The 21,874-nt window shown below is 39.9% G+C and overlaps 1 protein-coding gene across 2 annotated transcripts in view; it reads right to left on the bottom strand.

The window, feature by feature from the left end:
* The window catches only part of LOC125885170 (inactive dipeptidyl peptidase 10-like), an 89,620-nt gene that overhangs the window by 19,217 nt on the left and 48,529 nt on the right, over positions 1-21,874 (bottom strand). For both annotated transcript variants that reach the window (XM_049570672.1, XM_049570673.1), the window contains exons 4-9: positions 17,135-17,229; positions 12,937-13,011; positions 8,478-8,530; positions 8,293-8,374; positions 3,512-3,632; positions 1,336-1,490 (exon numbers count right to left, since the gene is read on the bottom strand). In XM_049570672.1, the coding sequence (XP_049426629.1) occupies positions 1,336-1,490; positions 3,512-3,632; positions 8,293-8,374; positions 8,478-8,530; positions 12,937-13,011; positions 17,135-17,229 (581 nt within the window). The remainder of the gene's footprint in view (positions 1-1,335; positions 1,491-3,511; positions 3,633-8,292; positions 8,375-8,477; positions 8,531-12,936; positions 13,012-17,134; positions 17,230-21,874) is intronic.

Genomic DNA, 21,874 nt, shown 5'->3' with positions numbered 1-21,874 from the left:
TTAATACAATATTTGGTGCTTTTTCGGTCCACTAGATGGTGCTGATGTTTTGTTTTTTTCCGGTGAGGTCAGCAGAGGTCTCAGTCAGCGGCATTTGGCAGGAAGTTCATCAAAACAAAGATGGAGGCACCAAAGGAAGAAATCAGAGACGCGCCGTCTGCGTTTAAATCAAACGTTGGGGCTTACTTGTAATTTTTAGCACGGAAGGAAAGAAGGACTCGGATATGACATGTAATTTGCAAACAGTACATGAAGCACAGATATCAAGAAAAATGATAACATAAACGAAATCTGTAAGTCTACAATATCGGGCAAGCAAAACGCTCCTGGTGGGGTACGAAGCCATGTGGCAGAACCAGTTGGAACTGTCCCTCCTGGCTTCCTTACAGTCAAGACGGCGGCAAAAATAACAAAAACAGGGGTTAATTAATTTCATATCGTGCCTAACTTAAGAGGATCATTTCGTATTGCATATGGCAATAATCTGCAGGTGCTCTCGTTCAAAATTAGAGAGTAATTAATTCTACGGATGTCAGTTTTTGTGACACAAAGGAGGTCAAAGTTTGGCCTGTAAGCGTCTACTCCAATCGCAACCCAGTTTAGATCGCCACGCCCACTTCCGCATTCGGAGAGCCCTGATGGAAACCTCCGACCACCTCCAAGCTACCGCAAATCCAGTTTATTTCCTCATACATCCGTGGTTTAATCAGACGGAGATCACGACTACCCCGTGCGAATCCAGATGTGTCCACCTCTTTACATCTGGTCAACTTTACCGAAGGATAGCTCTAGCAGAAGAGAAGACCAATTTCATTGAACTAACGTGATAGCAGCTGTTTTGTGGGGCGTTCTAGTGTTATGAATGTAGCGTATATTTGTGGCGGTGATAAGTAGTCAAGTAGTCATTTAATAGATTTGCAGCAGTACTAAATTTACAAGTAGTTGTATATTGATGTAACGGGGTAAACCAAAACAGGCTATGTTAGCTAGCTGGCTGACTAGCCCTTATTTGTGGTAGCTCAGAGGTGGTCAGAGTGGCGATCTAAACTGGGTTGCGATTTGAGTAGACACGGCCTGTACCAGACGGTAAGATTGTTGTTTATAGCCAACTTCCGTAAAACTTCCAGCCACTGTTAATAGGAGTGATGAGTCAGCAGTCAAGGACGGTATAAAACAGTCAATTAAAGAGGTTTCTCAACAATGGTGAATCACTGAGCATACACTCATAAATGTGAACGCAAAATACTGGGATGATTGGTCCAATAGTTTGCATGATTAGCTGCAAACTGGCTTGCGCTTGGTGAAGCTAATGATGGAAACTTGCAGCAGACTTACCATAGGATAAGGGTACTGCAGTCCTTTGGGGTAGGTGCTGCCGGTGAACTGGGGCAGAATCATGTTGGGAACCAAGCTGTCGTTGATGGTGAGGAAAGCCAGTCGCTCTCCGTCAGGCGACCACCAGTGAGCCAAGTGTGAGCGCAGAATCTCCTCTGGGAAGAAAAACACACAAATAATCAACATTTGTGTCACAGTTTATCCTTTTTTCTTCCGTTTATGACTCGATAACACTCAGAGATGCTGACATATATGTGCTTGTGTTTTTTGATCATCTGCAGTCAAATGCTTCTCTGTAGGACGCTACATGTTGGATTAAATCTCATACAAACTGGTTTAAAATACCTTAAAAATCAGACAACAGACACTTTGACGGGGAAAAGGCTGCCTGGTTGCTCAGTTTATTGATGAAATGGGATTTATTCTGCTCTTTCCTTCACTGTCAAAACATCAGCCAAATGGTTACAGTCTAAAGTAAATGCAAATCAGGAGGAAAAAGCACACACACACACAGCTCGCAGTAAATCTACAAACAGAAATGATTCTATAATGTTCCCCATCTGCCCCATTCTGTGTTTGTGCAGGGACCATCACCACATTACTGAATTTGTTTGCAAAGCGACTTAATGGATTGTAGAGGCGTGTTGTTGATTTTTCATCGCCGTTCTGCAGGGTTTGTCTCGTCCGCCCGGCGGCGTTTCATTTAAGGCAAAAGACAAATCTTTGAAACATTTGAAACAGCTGAACAGAGGATGCACAGTGTACTCCTGAAACTACATCCTCAAGCGTTGAGTCACACAAAAGCTTCCAGACTGGAGCCTGAAGACACCAGAATGTATAAACCTGTTCAACAGGTTGTTGTTTTTTATCATCAAGAGATTCATAAAAAAAAAAAACTGCTCATTACATGACGAGTACGACTAACAGCGGTGTAACATTAAATCCTTTACTTAAAGGGATAGTTCAGATATTTTGAAGAGGGGTTCTATGAGGTACTTATGAGAAGCTGGCAGGAGTACCTCCACAAAAACTTCTTTACAAGTTAAAGTCCTGAATTCAAAATGTTACTTAAGTAAAAGTAAAGCTCAACAAAATGTACATCAAGCAACAAAAGTGCTCAGTATGCAAATGGCTTTTTCAAAGTGTTATATCATCACTGAGTGTTGAAATACTTTGTTTAGATTACTAGTACAATACTGCATAGTATCATATGTTTTTTATGTAAAAACTGTCAAATAAATGCAGAGAAGCTGATGTATGTAGACGCTTAAGATGGAAATACTCGAGTAAAGTATGAGTATGTCAAAATTGTGTGTCAAAAGTAGGCTACAGTACGCAATTCCCTTCCACCACTGACGACTCAGACTGTTGTGTCAAACACCATTAAATCATTTACAAATAAATAAACATAAGCGCTAATTTTTGTGACCAATACATTGTGTTTTTTTCTGGCGAAACACAAGATGTCGTCGTCATGAGATCCTGATGTTTTCGTATGAGATCCTAATGACCTCATTACGAGATGCTGATGTTGTAATGATGAGATAAGATGTTGCCGAATGAAAAAAAAAAATCATTCTGATTGTGACTGCAACGCACTTAGCTTCACAATAAAAGCCAGCGAGTGTTTTGTGACCACTTTTAATGATGCAGCAGCATTCACAGTAACTTACTGTAAATGTCAAGAATGTAACTGTTGGAAAGATTTAATTTTAAGATGGAAACAATCTCTGATAATCTCATTTTTGATGCCTACAATCAATCAAATTTATAGATATTAAGCCTTAAAAAACACAAACCAATAGAGAAGAATAAATGTTGGTGTTGAAATTTGAATGTTCCAACAACACTGTGGTAAAATACCTGGATTTGGTTGTACAATCAGAGGGCCATTTGGAGCCTAGAAAGCTGCTGGAATCACGGCAGTGGCTCGGACACACAACTGGTTTTGTTGGTTATTGGTCTCAAGCAGCAGTCTGCAGCTTGACAGGTGTCTCACCAAGACATCACACGTCCACGTCCAGGTGACAAAGTCATCTCATATATTATATCACCTCAGGACAGTTGATATGAAACGTACAAACGTAACATACTCGAGGTTTGCACGAACATACAATGCCAACATTTTCCTCCTGTGACTGGGCTGAAAAATCGCATCTGTCAGACACAAACGCACCTTCATACAGCCAGTCGGCCAGTCCATTAAAGATGACTCCCTCCATCCCAGAGGAGGTGATTCTCAGAGAGTTACTCTTCACGTCTGACTGGTAGTAGATGTTGTTCTCAAAGATGTAGATCTAAGGAAGAAGAGGAGAGAGAGAAGATATTGATGGTGCACTCACGCACATATATGATATTTATTTATAAGCTGTGGTCCTTGCAGCTGTTTTTTTTTCTCCTCAACTTTTTCTTTCTGCTGCTTTCAATGTGCTTTTCCTTTCGATTTGCTCTCTGATGAGATTTTGTTTTTCCGTATTAAAGCCCCTGGTTTTATCTCACCACGCCGCAAAACACGTGTGTTTGTTCTCCGTCTTTCATCAGTGTTTTTTAATATTTGCATTTGCAAAAACAAACAGGATCAGCCCGGCACATCCTGCAGGTTCACCAATATCCTGAGTCCTCCTGATTTTATTTTGCTCCGCTTTTTTGTGGAGTTATTTATTTATTTTCCCTTGCTCTGTTCTGAATATCCAGTAGTCACTCAGCAGCCATTTTGAGTTGGAAAACTTCACCTGCAGCAACTCAGCTCTGTCTTACTGCTGCATACCTGAGGACACGTCAAGCAAATGCTGGTGGCATCAAATTAAACATTTATCATATGAGTATACTGGATCAGCAGAATGAGAACTGCAACAGTGACTCACAGGAAGAGTCTGAGTGTCTGAATCTTTGCCAAATTATCCAATAAGAGCTAAACACATAAAAGGTCCAAAAAGAAAGTCCATGACCAAACGTCCATATGTGAGCAGGTCAGAGTGAGAATGTGATCTGGATGCACCCCGTCATGGTGATTTATCTTGTCTGTTGTCAACATGTTTCAGCCATTCTCTGGGTGTGTTTTGTGGCAGAAAAGTGTTCAATCAATCAGTGTCGTCTGTGTTACGCCACAATGTTGCACACAGTCCAAAAGAGTTGACCCCCCGTGTTGATGCAAAAGCCTTGCACAGTCTTTAGCAGTGAGTGTCCTTGGTACAAATGTCTACATCTTGACAACCAGAGACAAGGAAAATAGTTTTATGACGTTACACAGAGGACTGCTCTGATTGCTGAACTTCACAGGAAACTATGATGATTGGTCAAATTTGCAGAGTTGCAGTGATTGGAGAAAATTGCAAGGCTGTGCAGAATTCATCGTGATTGGTTGAGAATACCTTAATTTACCTTACCTTAATGTTGCAATGACAACATCCTGCAGTGCTTATCTATGTTCACTTTAAACCCAGGCTCCATTGATAAACACAGTAATTTTACACAGGAACACAGGAGCTGCTGGTCTACCACCGCCTCCATCTGTTAGTCAGTTTGTGTTATTGTGTGACTGTAAAGGGTTAATTCAGATTCAGCAAAGTGACACAGTAACATACCCAAAACGGTAGCACTTTATTTGAAGGTATCTACATAAGAGTGACATGACACTGTCATAACTATGACATGACACGGTCATGAACCTGTCATAAACATTATGTACATGTCATAAACGTTTATGACTGCTGTGATGAAGTGTCATTCGGTTTTTTTAATGACAATGACAAGACATTGTGTGGGTTGTCTTGATTATGACAACTTGACATTAATTCAAGTGACATCACCAGAAGTTGTCTTTGTCATGACAAGTTGACATTAAATTTGTTTGGGATGTCCTTATAATGACAACTTGACATTAACCAGGATGACATCACCAGAAGTTGTCTTTGTCATGACAAGTTGACATTAAATTTGTTTGGGATGTCCTTATAATGACAACTTGACATTAACCAGGATGACATTACCAGAAGATGTCTTTGTCATGACAAGTTGACATTAAATTTGTTTGGGATGTCCTTATTATGACAACTTGACATTAACCAGGATGACATTACCAGAAGATGTCTTTGTCATGACAAGTTGACATTAAATTTGTTTGGGATGTCCTTATAATGACAACTTGACATTAACCATGATGACATCACCAGAAGTTGTCTTTGTCATGACAAGTTGACATTAAATTTGTTTGGGATGTCCTTATTATGACAACTTGACATTAACCAGGATGATATTACCAGAAGTTGTCTTTGTCATGACAAGTTGACATTAAATTTGTTTGGGATGTCCTTATTATGACAACTTGACATTAACCAGGATGACATTACCAGAAGTTGTCTTTGTCATGACAAGTTGACATTAAATTTGTTTGGGATGTCCTTATAATGACAACTTGACATTAACCAGGATGACATTACCAGAAGATGTCTTTGTCATGACAAGTTGACATTAAATTTGTTTGGGATGTCCTTATTATGACAACTTGACATTAACCAGGATGATATTACCAGAAGATGTCTTTGTCATGACAAGTTGACATTAAATTTGTTTGGGATGTCCTTATAATGACAACTTGACATTAACCATGATGACATCACCAGAAGTTGTCTTTGTCATGACAAGTTGACATTAAATTTGTTTGGGATGTCCTTATTATGACAACTTGACATTAACCAGGATGACATTACCAGAAGTTGTCTTTGTCATGACAAGTTGACATTAAATTTGTTTAGGATGTCCTTATTATGACAACTTGACATTAACCAGGATGACATTACCAGAAGTTGTCTTTGTCATGACAAGTTGACATTAAATTTGTTTAGGATGTCCTTATTATGACAACTTGACATTAACCAGGATGACATTACCAGAAGTTGTCTTTGTCATGACAAGTTGACATTAAATTTGTTTAGGATGTCCTTATTATGACAACTTGACATTAACCAGGATGACATTACCAGAAGTTGTCTTTGTCATGACAAGTTGACATTAAATTTGTTTGGGATGTCCTTATTATGACAACTTGACATTAACCAGGATGATATTACCAGAAGTTGTCTTTGTCATGACAAGTTGACATTAAATTTGTTTAGGATGTCCTTATTATGACAACTTGACATTAACCAGGATGACATTACCAGAAGTTGTCTTTGTCATGACAAGTTGACATTAAATTTGTTTAGGATGTCCTTATTATGACAACTTGACATTAACCAGGATGACATTACCAGAAGTTGTCTTTGTCATGACAAGTTGACATTAAATTTGTTTAGGATGTCCTTATTATGACAACTTGACATTAACCAGGATGATATTACCAGAAGTTGTCTTTGTCATGACAAGTTGACATTAAATTTGTTTGGGATGTCCTTATTATGACAACTTGACATTAACCAGGATGACATTACCAGAAGTTGTCTTTGTCATGACAAGTTGACATTAAATTTGTTTGGGATGTCCTTATTATGACAACTTGACATTAACCAGGATGACATTACCAGAAGTTGTCTTTGTCATGACAAGTTGACATTAAATTTGTTTAGGATGTCCTTATTATGACAACTTGACATTAACCAGGATGACATTACCAGAAGTTGTCTTTGTCATGACAAGTTGACATTAAATTTGTTTAGGATGTCCTTATTATGACAACTTGACATTAACCAGGATGATATTACCAGAAGTTGTCTTTGTCATGACAAGTTGACATTAAATTTGTTTAGGATGTCCTTATTATGACAACTTGACATTAACCAGGATGACATTACCAGAAGTTGTCTTTGTCATGACAAGTTGACATTAAATTTGTTTAGGATGTCCTTATTATGACAACTTGACATTAACCAGGATGACATTACCAGAAGTTGTCTTTGTCATGACAAGTTGACATTAAATTTGTTTAGGATGTCCTTATTATGACAACTTGACATTAACCAGGATGACATTACCAGAAGTTGTCTTTGTCATGACAAGTTGACATTAAATTTGTTTAGGATGTCCTTATTATGAAAGACAACTTCTGGTAATGTCACTTTGATTAATGTCACTTTGATTAATGTCAAGTTGTCATAATCAAGACAACCCAAACAATGTCAACTTGTCATGACAAAAACAGAATGACACTTAATCACAGCAGTCATAAACGTTTATGACATGTACATAATGTTTATGACAAGTTCATGACCGTGTCATGTCATAGTTACGACAGTGTCATGTCACCTTTATGTAGATACCTTCAAGTAAAGTGTTACCAACAAGACAAAGTGATTGAGGCAGCAGAAGACCAGCAGCTCCTGTGTTCAGCAAGGTCAAATTACTGTTCTTGTCAGTGGAATCTGGTTTTGATAAGAGCATAGATTAGTTTTACTTTTAGTTCAGTTCCCCATCAGAGAGGGCTGACTTTGGGACTGAACATACGACTGGATAAATGAGATTTGGATTTGGACGAGTTTGTTAACAGATGTTTTCTATGTCTAACTGACATACTAATGGTCATTAGAGGGTGATGTATTTCTTTAAAAGTTACACTACCAGAAAACAATATTGGAATAAATTATTTTTCCAGAGACCTTCATCTTCTACATCTACTCCTCTCCAGGAAATTATGATGAAAAGTGTAACCTATACTGACTCGACTAATAAGTCTGCTGCAGAGGTCCTCACTCATGTGTATAATAGGCACCCTGAGAGTAATGTAATGTAAAAAGTGTCACAGCGTGAATTAGGTCAGAGGCAGAGCACACGGTAAAAAACAGACAAACAGGCAGACGCAGCACAGTGTGGATGTAAACAGAGTCTATACTGTAAACTATAACAAGAAGAAGAAGAAGAAGAAATCCCTGCAGAGAGGCGAGGCTGCATGAATTCATAAAATGACAGCGAGGAGAGAAGATGGAGAAGCAACAGAAAGACTGGATCGCATTAACAAACACTCACCAGCTGTTGTCCTTGTCTTCCCCAAGCTGCGTGTTGGAGCACTGCGTTGTGAACCTCCGGAGGGTTGAGCTCCCTTACCTCTCTGATGCAAAAACACATATACAGTATATATTACACATAACAGCCACCATCTGTTTCTGAATGCCACCGTGAGCGTGCATCAGGTGCTGAAATGCCTTGCTTACCTGGTGTAGATGTTGTAAACAATGTAGGACGCTGTGTATGAATACCTGTACATCTGCAACGAGAGTTCATCATATAATGCAAACAGTGATCTATTTCTGATGCCTCATGGCAATGTCAGAATTTATAACAGTTTATCTTTCGTCAAGAAAACAACAAAAAATACCAAACATAAGACATCTGTATCAGTAGACAAATCACTGGAGCAGATGATAACGAACAAAAAGCAGAAAGATAACAAGAAAATGACAGAAGAATAGTATAATGTCATCAAAAAAGTTCTTATAATACTCAATTGAAATGCATTTTTACAGATTTTTTCATGATAAAAAAGCCCAAAAATTCTGAAACTTCAAAAAATAAAAATAACATTCTACACTCTCCAGAACACAACTTGATAAGTCTTGTCTTTCCTTATTTGTTCTTACTAGAGGAAGTTTTATTATGTACTTCTGATTATTGTTTGAAGACATTTCTAATACGGGGCAAACTGACTGAAATTAATGATTCACTGATGGATGAAGGATGCTGCGTCAATAATTTTAGATGGAAATGAGACGTGTTGATGTGCAGTGGTCTTTGCTCCCAAACCTAGCTTTATAAAACGACACTTAACTCTAGAACACTAAAGGTATATAAATCGGGTAAATCGGGTATATTTTACCCGATAAAATGTACTTCTCATCCAAATATATTAAGTTCAACAATACACGGCAAATTGAAGTACTCTTCTTATAATTCCTCCTATACAACGTATCATAAAACAGAAAAACGTATCATGGGGGGAAAATATAAAAATTAGTGAAAAATTAGGGATAACTTCGCTTTCGTATCAAAGAAGAAATATAGCTAATGATTGCCAACATAAAGGACTTGTTGGCATGATAATTAATACAAAAAACACTAACTTCAGCTAAAATCCAGCCAAAAAATATTTGACCCTCAAACAGACAAGACACTTTTCTAGCTTGTTAAAAAGGACATGTGCCTTGCGCACATAATTCCGTGTCCTCTCACCGCAGATGCTGTGATTTGATGGCCCAGTACTCATTGTAGCCCACTCTTATAAGACCCAATAATAATAATAATAATAATAACAAGTTACTGTGGACCTATATGCCATGCCTTTTAATAAAATTACCAGAAGACTGAAAAACAGGTAATGTCAGCCTGAATTACTCGCATGCGTCCCCGGTGAAAATCGTTGACATGCATGAGGAATACAGCTTCTACAGGCTCGCCATAGCTTACTGTCAGGACTCAGGGACCAGGATTCAGGATGGCGGACCGTCGGGATGGCGATATTTCAGTGTGGTGGCCTGTAACTGCTGGTTAAATGGCCCATTCGGTTGGTATTCGGATAACTGGGGCTTTACTGGTATAAAGCAATAGCGCCACCCAGCGGTGAAACCAGTGTACACGAAAAAAATGACCCACTCTAAATGTTTAGAAATTTTTGTACACAAACTCACCCCTTCCTAAAAACATACTGGACAGGAACTGTGACCAAATAACGGCCTGGTGCAGGTCGGGTTCAAAAATAAAATAAAAGCCTTGAGCAAATAGCCCCTGGTCCTTTTAAACGCCTGGGGTCAAAATCGATTTTGTGAAATAAACACCCGGGCTACTATTTGGAAAAATACGGTAATTGAAACCACAAAATATCTCCTCGTCCGTAGTGACGTTTGAATCTGGCCATCAGCCTCCATTAGGTGGAGTTGTGTTGCTACCTCCTCTCCCCTTGGATCTCTGCAAGTGTTGTGAGGACTCTAAAACTTCACCTGAGCCTCCCTCGGCATATGGGTGAGTAGATAATGGCTGAATTTTCATTTTTGGGTGCACTATCCCTTTAACCCCTGAGGTCTTAGAACACAGCTTGACCATCTTTTCCAATTTGCTCTTATTTTTGAGACTGAGATGGCCGAGCCAACAAATGACATTAAAAGAAAGAACAGATTCAATAAATTCATTTCTAGCCGTGGCAGTGTGTTGTTTACCTAAGTTGGCTGATGCTATGCTAGCTTTATGTGCACACGGGGCAGCAAAATGTGATGTTAAAATGGGGCTCAGACATTGATCAGAAGCATAAATATTTTAAAGAGCAAATACAAATTTTAGATGACGTTCAGTTGAGGTGCTTTCAAGCAGACACACAAGCCTGTGAGCAACTGTATATTTGGCATCAGTTTGTTCCAGCTCTACCTGACGTTTACACTGAATTAAATATTTACACTCCACTACATCAAATGAAAACATGTCTCATGTATCATTTCATACTAACTTCCCCAAATTCAGACATACCTAAAGAAAGTCAAAGCCAAAGAATCCCTCACAACCACCTTCCCTGCACCCATTCAACTGAGAGCAACTAAACTTCTCAGTGAGTCCTTTCAGTCGTACCTCCAGGAGACTGCACGTTGCCCTGGCAACAAATAAAAGTGGAGTGCAATCAATTAAGCTTTAATATGCAGAGAATGAAGTGAAATGTGCAGAACATAATGCTCAAGAAATCAATGTGTCTATATATATACACAGAGGGTTTTTAAGGTGCACACTTGCAGGACACACAGACGTCCTCCTCTGGTTTCCAAACCGGAGCCTGGATGCATCTGTTTGCAAACAAATCTAAAAATCAATGGAGGAGGCCTTGACTGTCAGGAGAGACGAAAGCCTCACTACGGATGACTGAGTAATAACACACAGCGCACACACACTATGCCTGGAAACACTAAGTGAAAATGCACAAACCCACACACATATAAAAGCTAGCAAAACAGAAACACAACAAATAAATCCACACCTGTTCAGTGCAGGTGGTGCAATTTGTTTTGTTTGTGTGAGCGCGGAGAATTCTTGCCTCCCCAACGGTTGGTGTGCGCTCGGTCCAGCCCTCGACAACGAATCATCCGAATTATCCAAAAAGCATCAAAGCTTATCTTTTCAATTCAACTCAATTTCCAATTTGAAGAGATGCAGAGCAGCAAAGAAAAAACAAGCACATCCCAAACCTGAAGACACATAGACGGAGCCTGTGTGTGTGGGTGTGTTTGTGCTGGGGATGTAACGATTACCGATATTACTCGGTTCATTTTTACACGGTAAGAATGACCCTTTATGTTTAAATTAATTGCATTATCTCGCTGCGTGAATGCGTAGCATATGTAAACACAAAGAATGAAAACATGGCAGAAGGTGGTGATAGCGGCACTCAGGACATTTCCCCCAACTAAACGCACAAACTCTGAGGTCTGGGCGTACTTTGGGTTTCTGAAGAATGCCGAGGGACAGGTGGTGGAGGACAACTATCCTGTGTGCAGAACATGCAGAAAAAAAGTTGCTGCGAAGGGTAGCGACACTACAAATCTGCTGGCTCATCTCCGTGACCGTCATCCACAGCTTTACAGCCAATGCAAGTTATGCTATGCAAACGTCAGTTATTGTGTGAGGGACTTCGGTTTTACTAAGACTGTCATAATGTGTAACTCTCGACGTATGCGGGACATTTGAGCCATTTCTGTCCTCCTAAACGGCGACTAGGTTTTCCGTTTTCGTTTAAGACACTTAGGAGCTAATACTAGCTGAGCAGCTAATAGCCATATTAGCAGCTATGTTGCTAAGTGTTTCAAAATGAAACGGAGCTGAAAACACTGAGCGGAGCCAACAGAATATAAACCGGAGATCAACTATGATTGAATCACTGTGATTATGGTTATTGTATGGCGAGCTAGAATCGATATAGACGGCCAGTTATGCTTTCTCGACATAAGCTCAAGGAAACAACATAAAACGCTGCCGTGTTAACCTTTGACCGAGAACATGCACTCCTTTTCTCATACATGTAATCCTCTGACTCACATGCACACTTCTAATGTGTGAATTATTCTGTGTAATGATGACCACTGCCCTTAGGGTTTTTTTGGTTTCTCCTGCACATTTGTGATATCTATTCTATATATTGTATGTCTTTTGTTCTACTCTTGCATTGTTTTGTTTTATATATATTTTTCCTCTCGTGCTAATAAATAAATAATTAATATATAAATTGTTTACATATTTTGCTGACTGTTAAAATGCACCAGACAAATAAGCTTTGCTCCTGTAATGTGTTTACATATTTTGTTAATTTAAAATAATTTTTTCTGTTGCTCCCCTTTAATGTGAAAGTTTCATTTTAATATAAGATTTTGGCTGTTAACATTTTGGTATGATAAGGAAGTTACAAGATTTAGTGAAGTTATTATGCATCTATTTTTTTGGACATTTCACAGCGCTGAAAAAAATATCGCGATATTATCGTTTACCGTGATAATTTGGTCACTACAATCGAGAAATTTTACATCCCTAGTTTGTGCATGCACATGAGTGAGTGACAGCTCCCTTGAGTGTCGCACTGGAGCACGATGTAAATAACAGCCTGCCAGGAAATAAACAAAAGGCATAAAGTGTTCATTCAAAACTCACCTGTTTGACGTCGTAGGCGAAGAGCGCGTACTTCAGATCTGCAGAGAGCGAGTACTTCACCACCTTGAAGGCCACCTAATAAAGAAGAAAAATAAGCTGAACCACAGAAGGTCTCCAGACTTTTCTTTACCCAACAATGGCCCCTCAAAGACGTGTATTGACGTAGTTGCACAAACAAACTGATAAAGTAGTGCAAAGCAACATTTAGGTGCTCAGTAACAGAAACTGAAGGCAAGCAGTGTAATGCAATAAAGAAGACATGATGAGAGGATTAAGCAGATAAAATAACACACTGGTGAATATTCAAAAATTACTTAGACATAATAAATATTCGGCTAAGTTTACCATGTTTAATATCTTAGTTTGAGTGCGTTAGCATGCTAACATTTGTACTAAACACAAAGTAAAGCTAAGGCTAATGAGTTTTAGCAGGTAGTTTGGTCAAAATACTCCACCGGGACATCGTTTAGCGTCTGTGTGAGACACACCAGGCTTTCCACCAACTGTATTGTAAACCCATCCGCATCATTATTCGACGCTCAAAGCAACAGTTGGAGTTTAAAGAGCGTGAAAGTCCACTCAGGGCACTAAAACCTGACTTTGTCCCAGGAGTCCCGTGCTCAAGATCAACAGACAACAACATTGGTAGAGGTGTTTGTGCCACTAGAAGCCTAAACCGAACTGCCTACTCCTTCTTAACACTGACCCCTTTTGCGTCAAGACTCAACGCCAAAGGCCATCCCATACAGCAAGATATGACAAGTAGTGATGTGATCACACTGAAATACATTTGTGGAGTTCTTTTGTTTGTTTTTTGTTTTTTAAACCAAATTTCACTGTAACCCACAGAATCATGATGCATTTACTTGCCCTGCCTTTCTGAATTAATGATAACTAGTCGATACCCATTGAGTACAGCATACTATACCATGACGTAGTCATACCAAACACTGGTCCACAGGGGGAGCCACAGCGATCGGTCCCATTTTGAAGCATTTTTCTGTTGTTATAGCGCCACCCAGTTGCCAATTAGAGTTAAATTTCTCCAGTCACCTTGAGGCGTCCTGTTCTACATATCTACCAAGTTTAGTAAAAATCCATATGGCGGTTAGGCCTAGATAAGAAATGAGCTCTCTAGCACCCCCATTTTGTTTGATGGGGTCAATAATGGAGGGGTCCCCTCAGATTATGTGTGGTCATATGCCTACAAAGTTGCGTGGTGATGGGTGAAACCCTTGAGATGTTATACACCTTTATGTGATGAGCCACGCCCTCCGCAATATTCATTGCCTTATAGAAGCTCAGTTTTAGGAAGTTTTCCAACTTTTGCCAAGAGGGAACTTTAGATATTGCTCCCTAGATTATGTTCACCCAGTTTCATGCAGATCGCTCAAACTTCCTAGGAAGAGATCCATTTGAAGTGTTTTTCAAAAAATTCAAAATGGCGGAAAATCGTTAAAAGTTATGGGTTCTTGAGGCAAATGTGTTCCTCATGAGGAGAGGCATCTCTGTGCAAAGTTTCATGTCTCTACATACGGGCCATGACATATGCCCATTCAAAGTTTGACATTTCAATGGGTTGCCATAGCGCCCCCCTTTGGCCAATTGATGTAATATTGCTTCATTGGCATCCTCCCATGACCCTCTACCACTGTGCCAAATTTCACATGGATTGACCAAGTCAGTGAGGAGAAAAACGCGGAACACACACACACACACATAGAGTTTTCGTCATTATATAGTAAGATAATCTTGTTTCCATAATTCTGGGATATTTTTTTCATTTACAAATGTATTGCTAAATACACAGTTTTGACCCGACACACAGTAAGTATTAGTTAACATATCAATGACACCTGCCATCAACAAGCACCATTTTAAGATTGCCGTACAGAAGCTTGATTCATGTTGTTTAGCTCATATTTAATGTGCTTCCTGTTTTATTTTGTAGCTTCTCTCCTCATGTGTCATGTCTAGTTTTACTTCCTGTCTTTGTGTGTTTTCCCGCCTGTTGTCTGCCACACCTGTCTCGTTAGTCCTTCCCTGTTCCCTGAGTCTTCCCTTCACACCTGTTCTGTATCAGTCTGCTCCACCCTTGCTGTCTTCCTTCTCCAGCTGTGTCTCGTCCTTGTGATTAGTCTTCTGTGCTTGTATACCTGTGTGTTTCCCAGTCTGTGTATCTTATGGTTGGAGATATTTAGTAAAATGAAGGTCATGTGGACAGAATTTCTTCCTTTAAACTAAGACGGCAACCATTTTCATAAATATGTGTATACATGCAGACAGGTCCTAATACTTCCTGACCTGAAAGAAGGAAAACAGGAGAACCAAGGAGAAAATCTCCGTGTGAACTGATTTATATCTGACAGGTTATGATTGCTCTTTTGTGTCAGCAAACATTGTTCATACTTCCAGCTTTCATCAACATGACAATGACTAGGAACGCAGCCGGCCAAGACTAATCTAGCAACTAAAGGCCATAAAACCACAAGGGAGCTGCAGCGGGTTTTGACATTTCTAGGAGAGGACGCGGTGCACAGAGGACATCTGAGAAATGTTGTTCTGCAGTGACACAATTAGTCAGACCCTCATTCTCAAGTTCTGAGATTCTTGTGGTGCTTTTTTGTGCAATAGAACTTTAAAAAAGTCCATAATTTGGCTAGTTGTGGATCGACTTATGAAAGCTGTGCAGCCAGACAGTGGGATTGTTCAGTTTGGGTGATGCAGCTGGTGTTGTTTGCAATTTTTGGGGGGGTTAAAATCAGATTTCCTAACTATGAGGCCACCTCTGCTTTTTGGTTTCATTTGCATAGTTTGATGAGCTTACAGCAGGGCCAAAAATCCTCATCAAATCCCCTTATGCAACCATTAAAAGCACAGCGATTCCGCTAAATTCCTGCAAAATGAAAAGACCCTCCTGTTTGTCAAAAAGGATGCTTCACGGAGAGGGTGGGAGGAGAGCAATAACGGGTTTATGATTTCTTTTTACAGTACGAGTATTATGGAAGAGCCGGATTACAGTGATGCAATTAGCAAACGGCTAAATGTGGCCAGCTATTAATAAACATTCCTGGTTGGATGAAGCATTGAAAGGATAATCAGATTACAGATGCAGCCATTTTGGTTCACATCCGGCTGGTTTTTAGAGACAAGGTGACCAAAAGGCAAATGTGATCATTTCACTGACTATTCAATGATTTGATTGCATAATGCGCAAACGCATTTCAAACTGAGGTGAGTTGAGGTGAGGTAGTGGGCTTAAAGCTCAGCGTACACAACCCCCTCAGCAGGATATTATCATATTGAGAATCTGCAGGTAACAGTGATGAGGAAGATTTGTAACTTTAAAATTGGAGGAATCTTCAGAGGAGTCTTCTGTGTACCTAAAATATCGACAATCCTGCACAAAAAAGTTGCAGAAAATCCAAATACTGATCTGTTTTTATAGCTCTCAGTTGGATGCATAGAGGGCATTTTCTCCTACGAAATAAAAGAAGCAATTTTCGGACACATTTTGATCCACTTTATCTTCAAGGAATACTTCACCCCCAAAATGACAATTTATGTATCAGCCGAAACAGGCAGGCCGGTGGCTATGGATTAAGAGGAAAGACACTGCTCGGGCCTCGAAATACCCCTCACAACAGCAGGGTTCAAGGGAGTAAAAGCAGAGGGGGGGGGGCACACCTGGGGCGCTAGGAGGTGTTGTGGGTCTATCATCGAAACAGCAGTGAATAAGATAAGCCAAATCAAGCTATTAATCTCCCTGAACCTCTCTTACTTTTCTATCTACCTTAGCTCTTTCCTACTTTTCTATCCATCTAACCGTAACTCTTTGGCTCCAACTTAGAAAGCCCCAGACAGCACTATCACTCCCACTCACAGTCTCAGTATGCGCATTAAGGGACTGAAACATCTCGTCCTAAACTGAGCTGGTAGCCATTACTCACCCCATGTTACCCTTATGACTTCATTCATCAAGAATTACCACCATTTTTGGATTCTTTGTTTCCCGTGGAGGCGTACAAGAAAGTTATCTTCTTGAATCAAGTGTTCTTTTAAACTGACTGAATATATGGCTGTCACTCCAAATGGGTATGTATTTAATTTTTGCATTCATGTGCTAAAAGGAGGAATGCAACCCCACACGTGTTATCTTAAATTAAAAGAATAATAACAGGGGGGGGGGGATACATACAAACGTGCTGTTGGTCAGAATGACTTCCGTCTCATTGGAGTCAAAGTTGAACTTGATCACGTGACCGTCGCGGTTCCTGTACACCACCTCTGAATCTGAGAGAGCAAACACACAAACATTCATGGCAGCAGATAAATACAAACAGCAGCAAGATGCAGAATGAGATTTCTGTGACACTGCAGAGAGCTGAACCGCAACAGGTGGAGGTGAAGCTAAACCACAGGAACCTATTTACAAATAAAATCATGCAATCAACACGCACACATGTGAGGACGTTAACTTCTGCTCCTGTTGAAGTTAAGTGCATTCATGTTACACGTTAGAATCTGGTCAGACGAGCACATATGTGACCTAAAAATGTCAAAGTATTTTGAATTAGGTTGTAGAGATGAAATACATTTGCACGGTACTTTGACGCTGAGTTAATTTTATGGACTTTGTAAACACTAAACTATTGCTTGACAGAGTGGAAACTGAAGAGAGCTAGTTCAGAATGGAAGAAGATTATACAGGATAAATGTTGGCATGCACTTTTCGATTTTATGTTGTGACAACGCTGTGGTTAGGTTTAGGGGGGAAAAAATCAGTTAGGGTTAGGCAAACATGGCTTTAAATATCTGGTTTGTTGACACACTGAAAATGTCCCAAACTCTTGGTAAACAGGTTAGGGTTAATCCCCTTTGTTGCTATACACATGACTGGAAATGTCCCAGCCTCTGGTTTAAAAAATACTCGCTTTCGTTGGTATAAACATAGCTGAAAATATCCTGACTTCTCATTAAAAATACACACTTTTGTAGCTACAAACAGGGGAAATGTCCCGACCTCTCGTTAAAATTACGTGCTTCTGGTGCTACAAATATGGCTGGATATGTCCCAAACTCATGTTAAAAGTGTCTGCTTTTGATGCTACAATCACAGCTGGAAATGTCCCGACCTCTTGTTAAAATGATGTGTTTCTGGTGCTACAAATATGGCTGGATATGTCCCAAACTCGTTAAAAGTATCCGCTTTTGATGCGGCAATCGCAGCTGGAAATGTCCCGATCTCTTGTTAAAATTACGTGCTTCTGGTGCTACAAATATGGCTGGATATGTCCCAAACTCATTAAAAGTATCCGCTTTTGATGCGGCAATCGCAGCTGGAAATGTCCCGATCTCTTGTTAAAATTACGTGCTTCTGGTGCTACAAATATGGCTGGATATGTCCCAAACTCATTAAAAGTATCCGCTTTTGATGCGGCAATCGCAGCTGGAAATGTCCCGATCTCTTGTTAAAATTACGTGCTTCTGGTGCTACAAATATGGCTGGATATGTCCCAAACTCATTAAAAGTATCCGCTTTTGATGCGGCAATCGCAGCTGGAAATGTCCCGATCTCTTGTTAAAATTACGTGCTTCTGGTGCTACAAATATGGCTGGATATGTCCCAAACTCATTAAAAGTATCCGCTTTTGATGCGGCAATCGCAGCTGGAAATGTCCCGATCTCTTGTTAAAATTACGTGCTTCTGGTGCTACAAATATGGCTGGATATGTCCCAAACTCATTAAAAGTATCCGCTTTTGATGCGGCAATCGCAGCTGGAAATGTCCCGATCTCTTGTTAAAATTACGTGCTTCTGGTGCTACAAATATGGCTGGATATGTCCCAAACTCATGTTAAAAGTATCTGCTGTTGATGCAACAATCAAAGCTGGAAATGTCCCGACCTCTCGTTAAAATTACGTGCTTCTTGTGCTACAAATATGGGTGGATATGTCCCAAACTCATTAAAAGTATCCGCTTTTGATGCGGCAATTGCAGCTGGAAATGTCCCGACCTCTTGTTAAAAATTATGTGCTTCTTGTGCTACAAATATGACTGGATATGTCCCAAACTCAGGTTAAAAGTATCTGCTTTTGATGCTACAATCAAAGCTGGAAATGTCCCGACCTCTCGTTAAAATTACGTGCTTCTTGTGCGACAAATATGGGTGGATATGTCCCAAACTCATGTTAAAAGTATCTGCTGTTGATGCAACAATCAAAGCTGGAAATGTCCCAATCTCTCGTTAAAATGACGCGCCTCTGGTGCTACAAATATGGCTGGATATGTCCCAAACTTGTGTTAAAAGTATCCGCTTTTGATGCGGCAATTGCAGCTGGAAATGTCCCGACCTCTTGTTAAAAATTATGTGCTTCTTGTGCTACAAATATGGCTGGATATGTCCCAAACTCTTGTCAGAAAGTACGTGCTTTAGTCTGTAGAAAGGCAGCTGGAAATGTCCCAGCTGTGTATTTACCTGCTTTTGTAGCTACAAACATGACTGGAAATGTCCCGACCTCTCGTCAAAATTATGTGCTTCTGGTGCTACAAACATGGCTGGGTATGTCCCAGACTTCTGTTAAAAAATACCAGCTTTGATGCTACAAACATCGCTGGAAATATCCCAAAATTTTATCACAAAATACTTGCTTTTCTCAGTAGAAACACGGTAGGAAATGTCCCAACCCTTAATTAAAAAGCAGCTGGATATGCCCCGACCTTGATTAAAAACATCACTTTTGTTGGTCACTTGACAGCCATCTCACCAGCATCCTCTCCACCTGACTAGAAGCTCACCCCATACAGTATCCTGCACTAAATATGCCCAGAAATGTCTCTGCAACAATAGTCTGTTGAAAACAAAGGTCAGCGTAAAATCAGTTAATTATCTGCTCGTCTAATTAGGCAGAAAGTGTGAAAACAACCGTGTGTGGCCATAATGTGCCCTGCTGATGGTAAATAAATCCATGTGACAGTTTTTCATTGTTTTTAAATGACTAAACTGTCACTAATGCATCGATTCACATGTTGAACAGGAGCAAGAAATGTGGAGTTTTCAATACCTACAATATCTCCCAGTGGCCTCTGGAGACTTGATTAGCTAAATGTGTAAATTGAAAATGACATCAATCAGCAGGAGAGGTCAGGCATATGATAATTAATGCTACTCCTGTGGGTATTATCCTTCTTATCTAGCAAATAAAAAAAAAAAAAACAGGAAGCAGCTGCAGAAGAAGAAAAAGAATGCGCTCCTCTCTGATTTCCATCACACTGGGGATTCAGTTTAATTCGCCGACGCTCTGAACTGTCTGTCCACTGGGAACATTTGTAATTCACAGCAACACACAAAGAGCCATGCAAGCGGCCATGTAACCACACACACACACACATTCTGTCCTGGATTCCTCTTATCGTACCGAGGTCAAAGCTGCAACTTCCAAACCTGCTGTCACATTAATTCACCTCGTGTCTGAGATCCTGCAGAACAACAAAGAGGCTGCTGCTTCATGTACATGTATGTGTTACCTGTTGATGCCAAATTAAAGAGAAACTAAAATTCTAAATGTCCAGCATGAGACACAAGCATGAACTTGACACTGACTTACACATGTACGCATGCATATTTGATCAAGGTCTACATTTTTAATGTCATTCATAAGATGTAAAGCTGTGCACAATATAGGTCTCTGAAGAAAAAGCGCAGCTGCAGATAATAAAATGAAAGATGACTTTCTTAATTTTATACATGGATTTCCTTTACACTGCAAAAAATGTCATAGAGATGGCAGAGCATTTATTTTCTGTACAAATATTTCTATCTATATGTACATACCAAAGGAACCAGTGGTCTCTTTCTTTTGCCAAAGTAAAATGCTGGCGTTTTTGGTTTGTGCAAATCACAATGTCACATTTGCAAGTTTCATACATGTCATGTCAACATTTCTTAAGTGATGTCGTATATGACCTGACTATTAGGGGTGTAAATCTCCAGCTTCATCCCGATACGATATTATTATATCAATTTGTTTGGATGACGATATGATGTTTGCCGATATCACAAAGTCTGTCACGATACGATTTTGATTCGATTCGATTCAGGAGGCTGAGATCGATATGACGTGATATCATATGCCCATCAAACACAATCATTTACATCAACTCACAAAAACAACTAGAATATGATTTGACCATTTTATTTCTGAGCTCTGTTTGTTGTTTGAGCGCCGGCGCGCTTGCCCAGAAATGGTGACACAGACGTGATATGTGAATTTCAAAATAAATGTGTATCTTTAAGATGACGATATGGATTGATGTTGATGTTTTTTGCATCGATATAATCGGATCGTTAATCAATGAATCGATGTATCGATGTGGATCAGTGTATCGTTACACCCCTACTGACTATGTCATTGGGCAGTGGAGGAGATGGTGGATGGTGTAACACCTGACAAGCTGCAGACCACAGACAACTGAGACATCACTGCATTTCCTGTCAGGATAGTGGCTGGAAAAGCGGTTGCTTTTTATCGAGACATTGCTACATTTCCTGCTGAGTTATTGGCATGAAAAGTGTTTGTATTTTACTGAGACATCACTGCATTTCCTGCGGGGACAGTGGCCAGAAAAATGGTTGTATTTCCTGCCAGGATAGTATCATAAAAGCAGTTGCCTCTACAAAGACATCACTGCATTTCCTGTCAGCATAGTGGGAGGAAAAGCAGTTGCTTTTTACCGAGACATCACTGCATTTCCTGTCAGCATAGTGGCTGGAAAAGCGGTTGCTTTTTACCGAGACATCACTGCATTTCCTGTCAGGATAGTGGCTGGAAAAGCGGTTGCTTTTTACCAAGACATCACTGCATTTCCTGTCAGGATAGCGCCATGAAAAGCAGTTGTTTTTTGTTTCTTGTGAAGATAGTCATCCCAAAAGCGGTT

Source organism: Epinephelus fuscoguttatus, linkage group LG24, assembly GCF_011397635.1.
Source record: "Epinephelus fuscoguttatus linkage group LG24, E.fuscoguttatus.final_Chr_v1".
NCBI classification, from domain to species: Eukaryota; Metazoa; Chordata; class Actinopteri; order Perciformes; family Serranidae; genus Epinephelus; species Epinephelus fuscoguttatus.
Note: the sequence above shows the minus strand (reverse complement) of the source record. Positions and strands in the feature narration are given on the sequence as shown.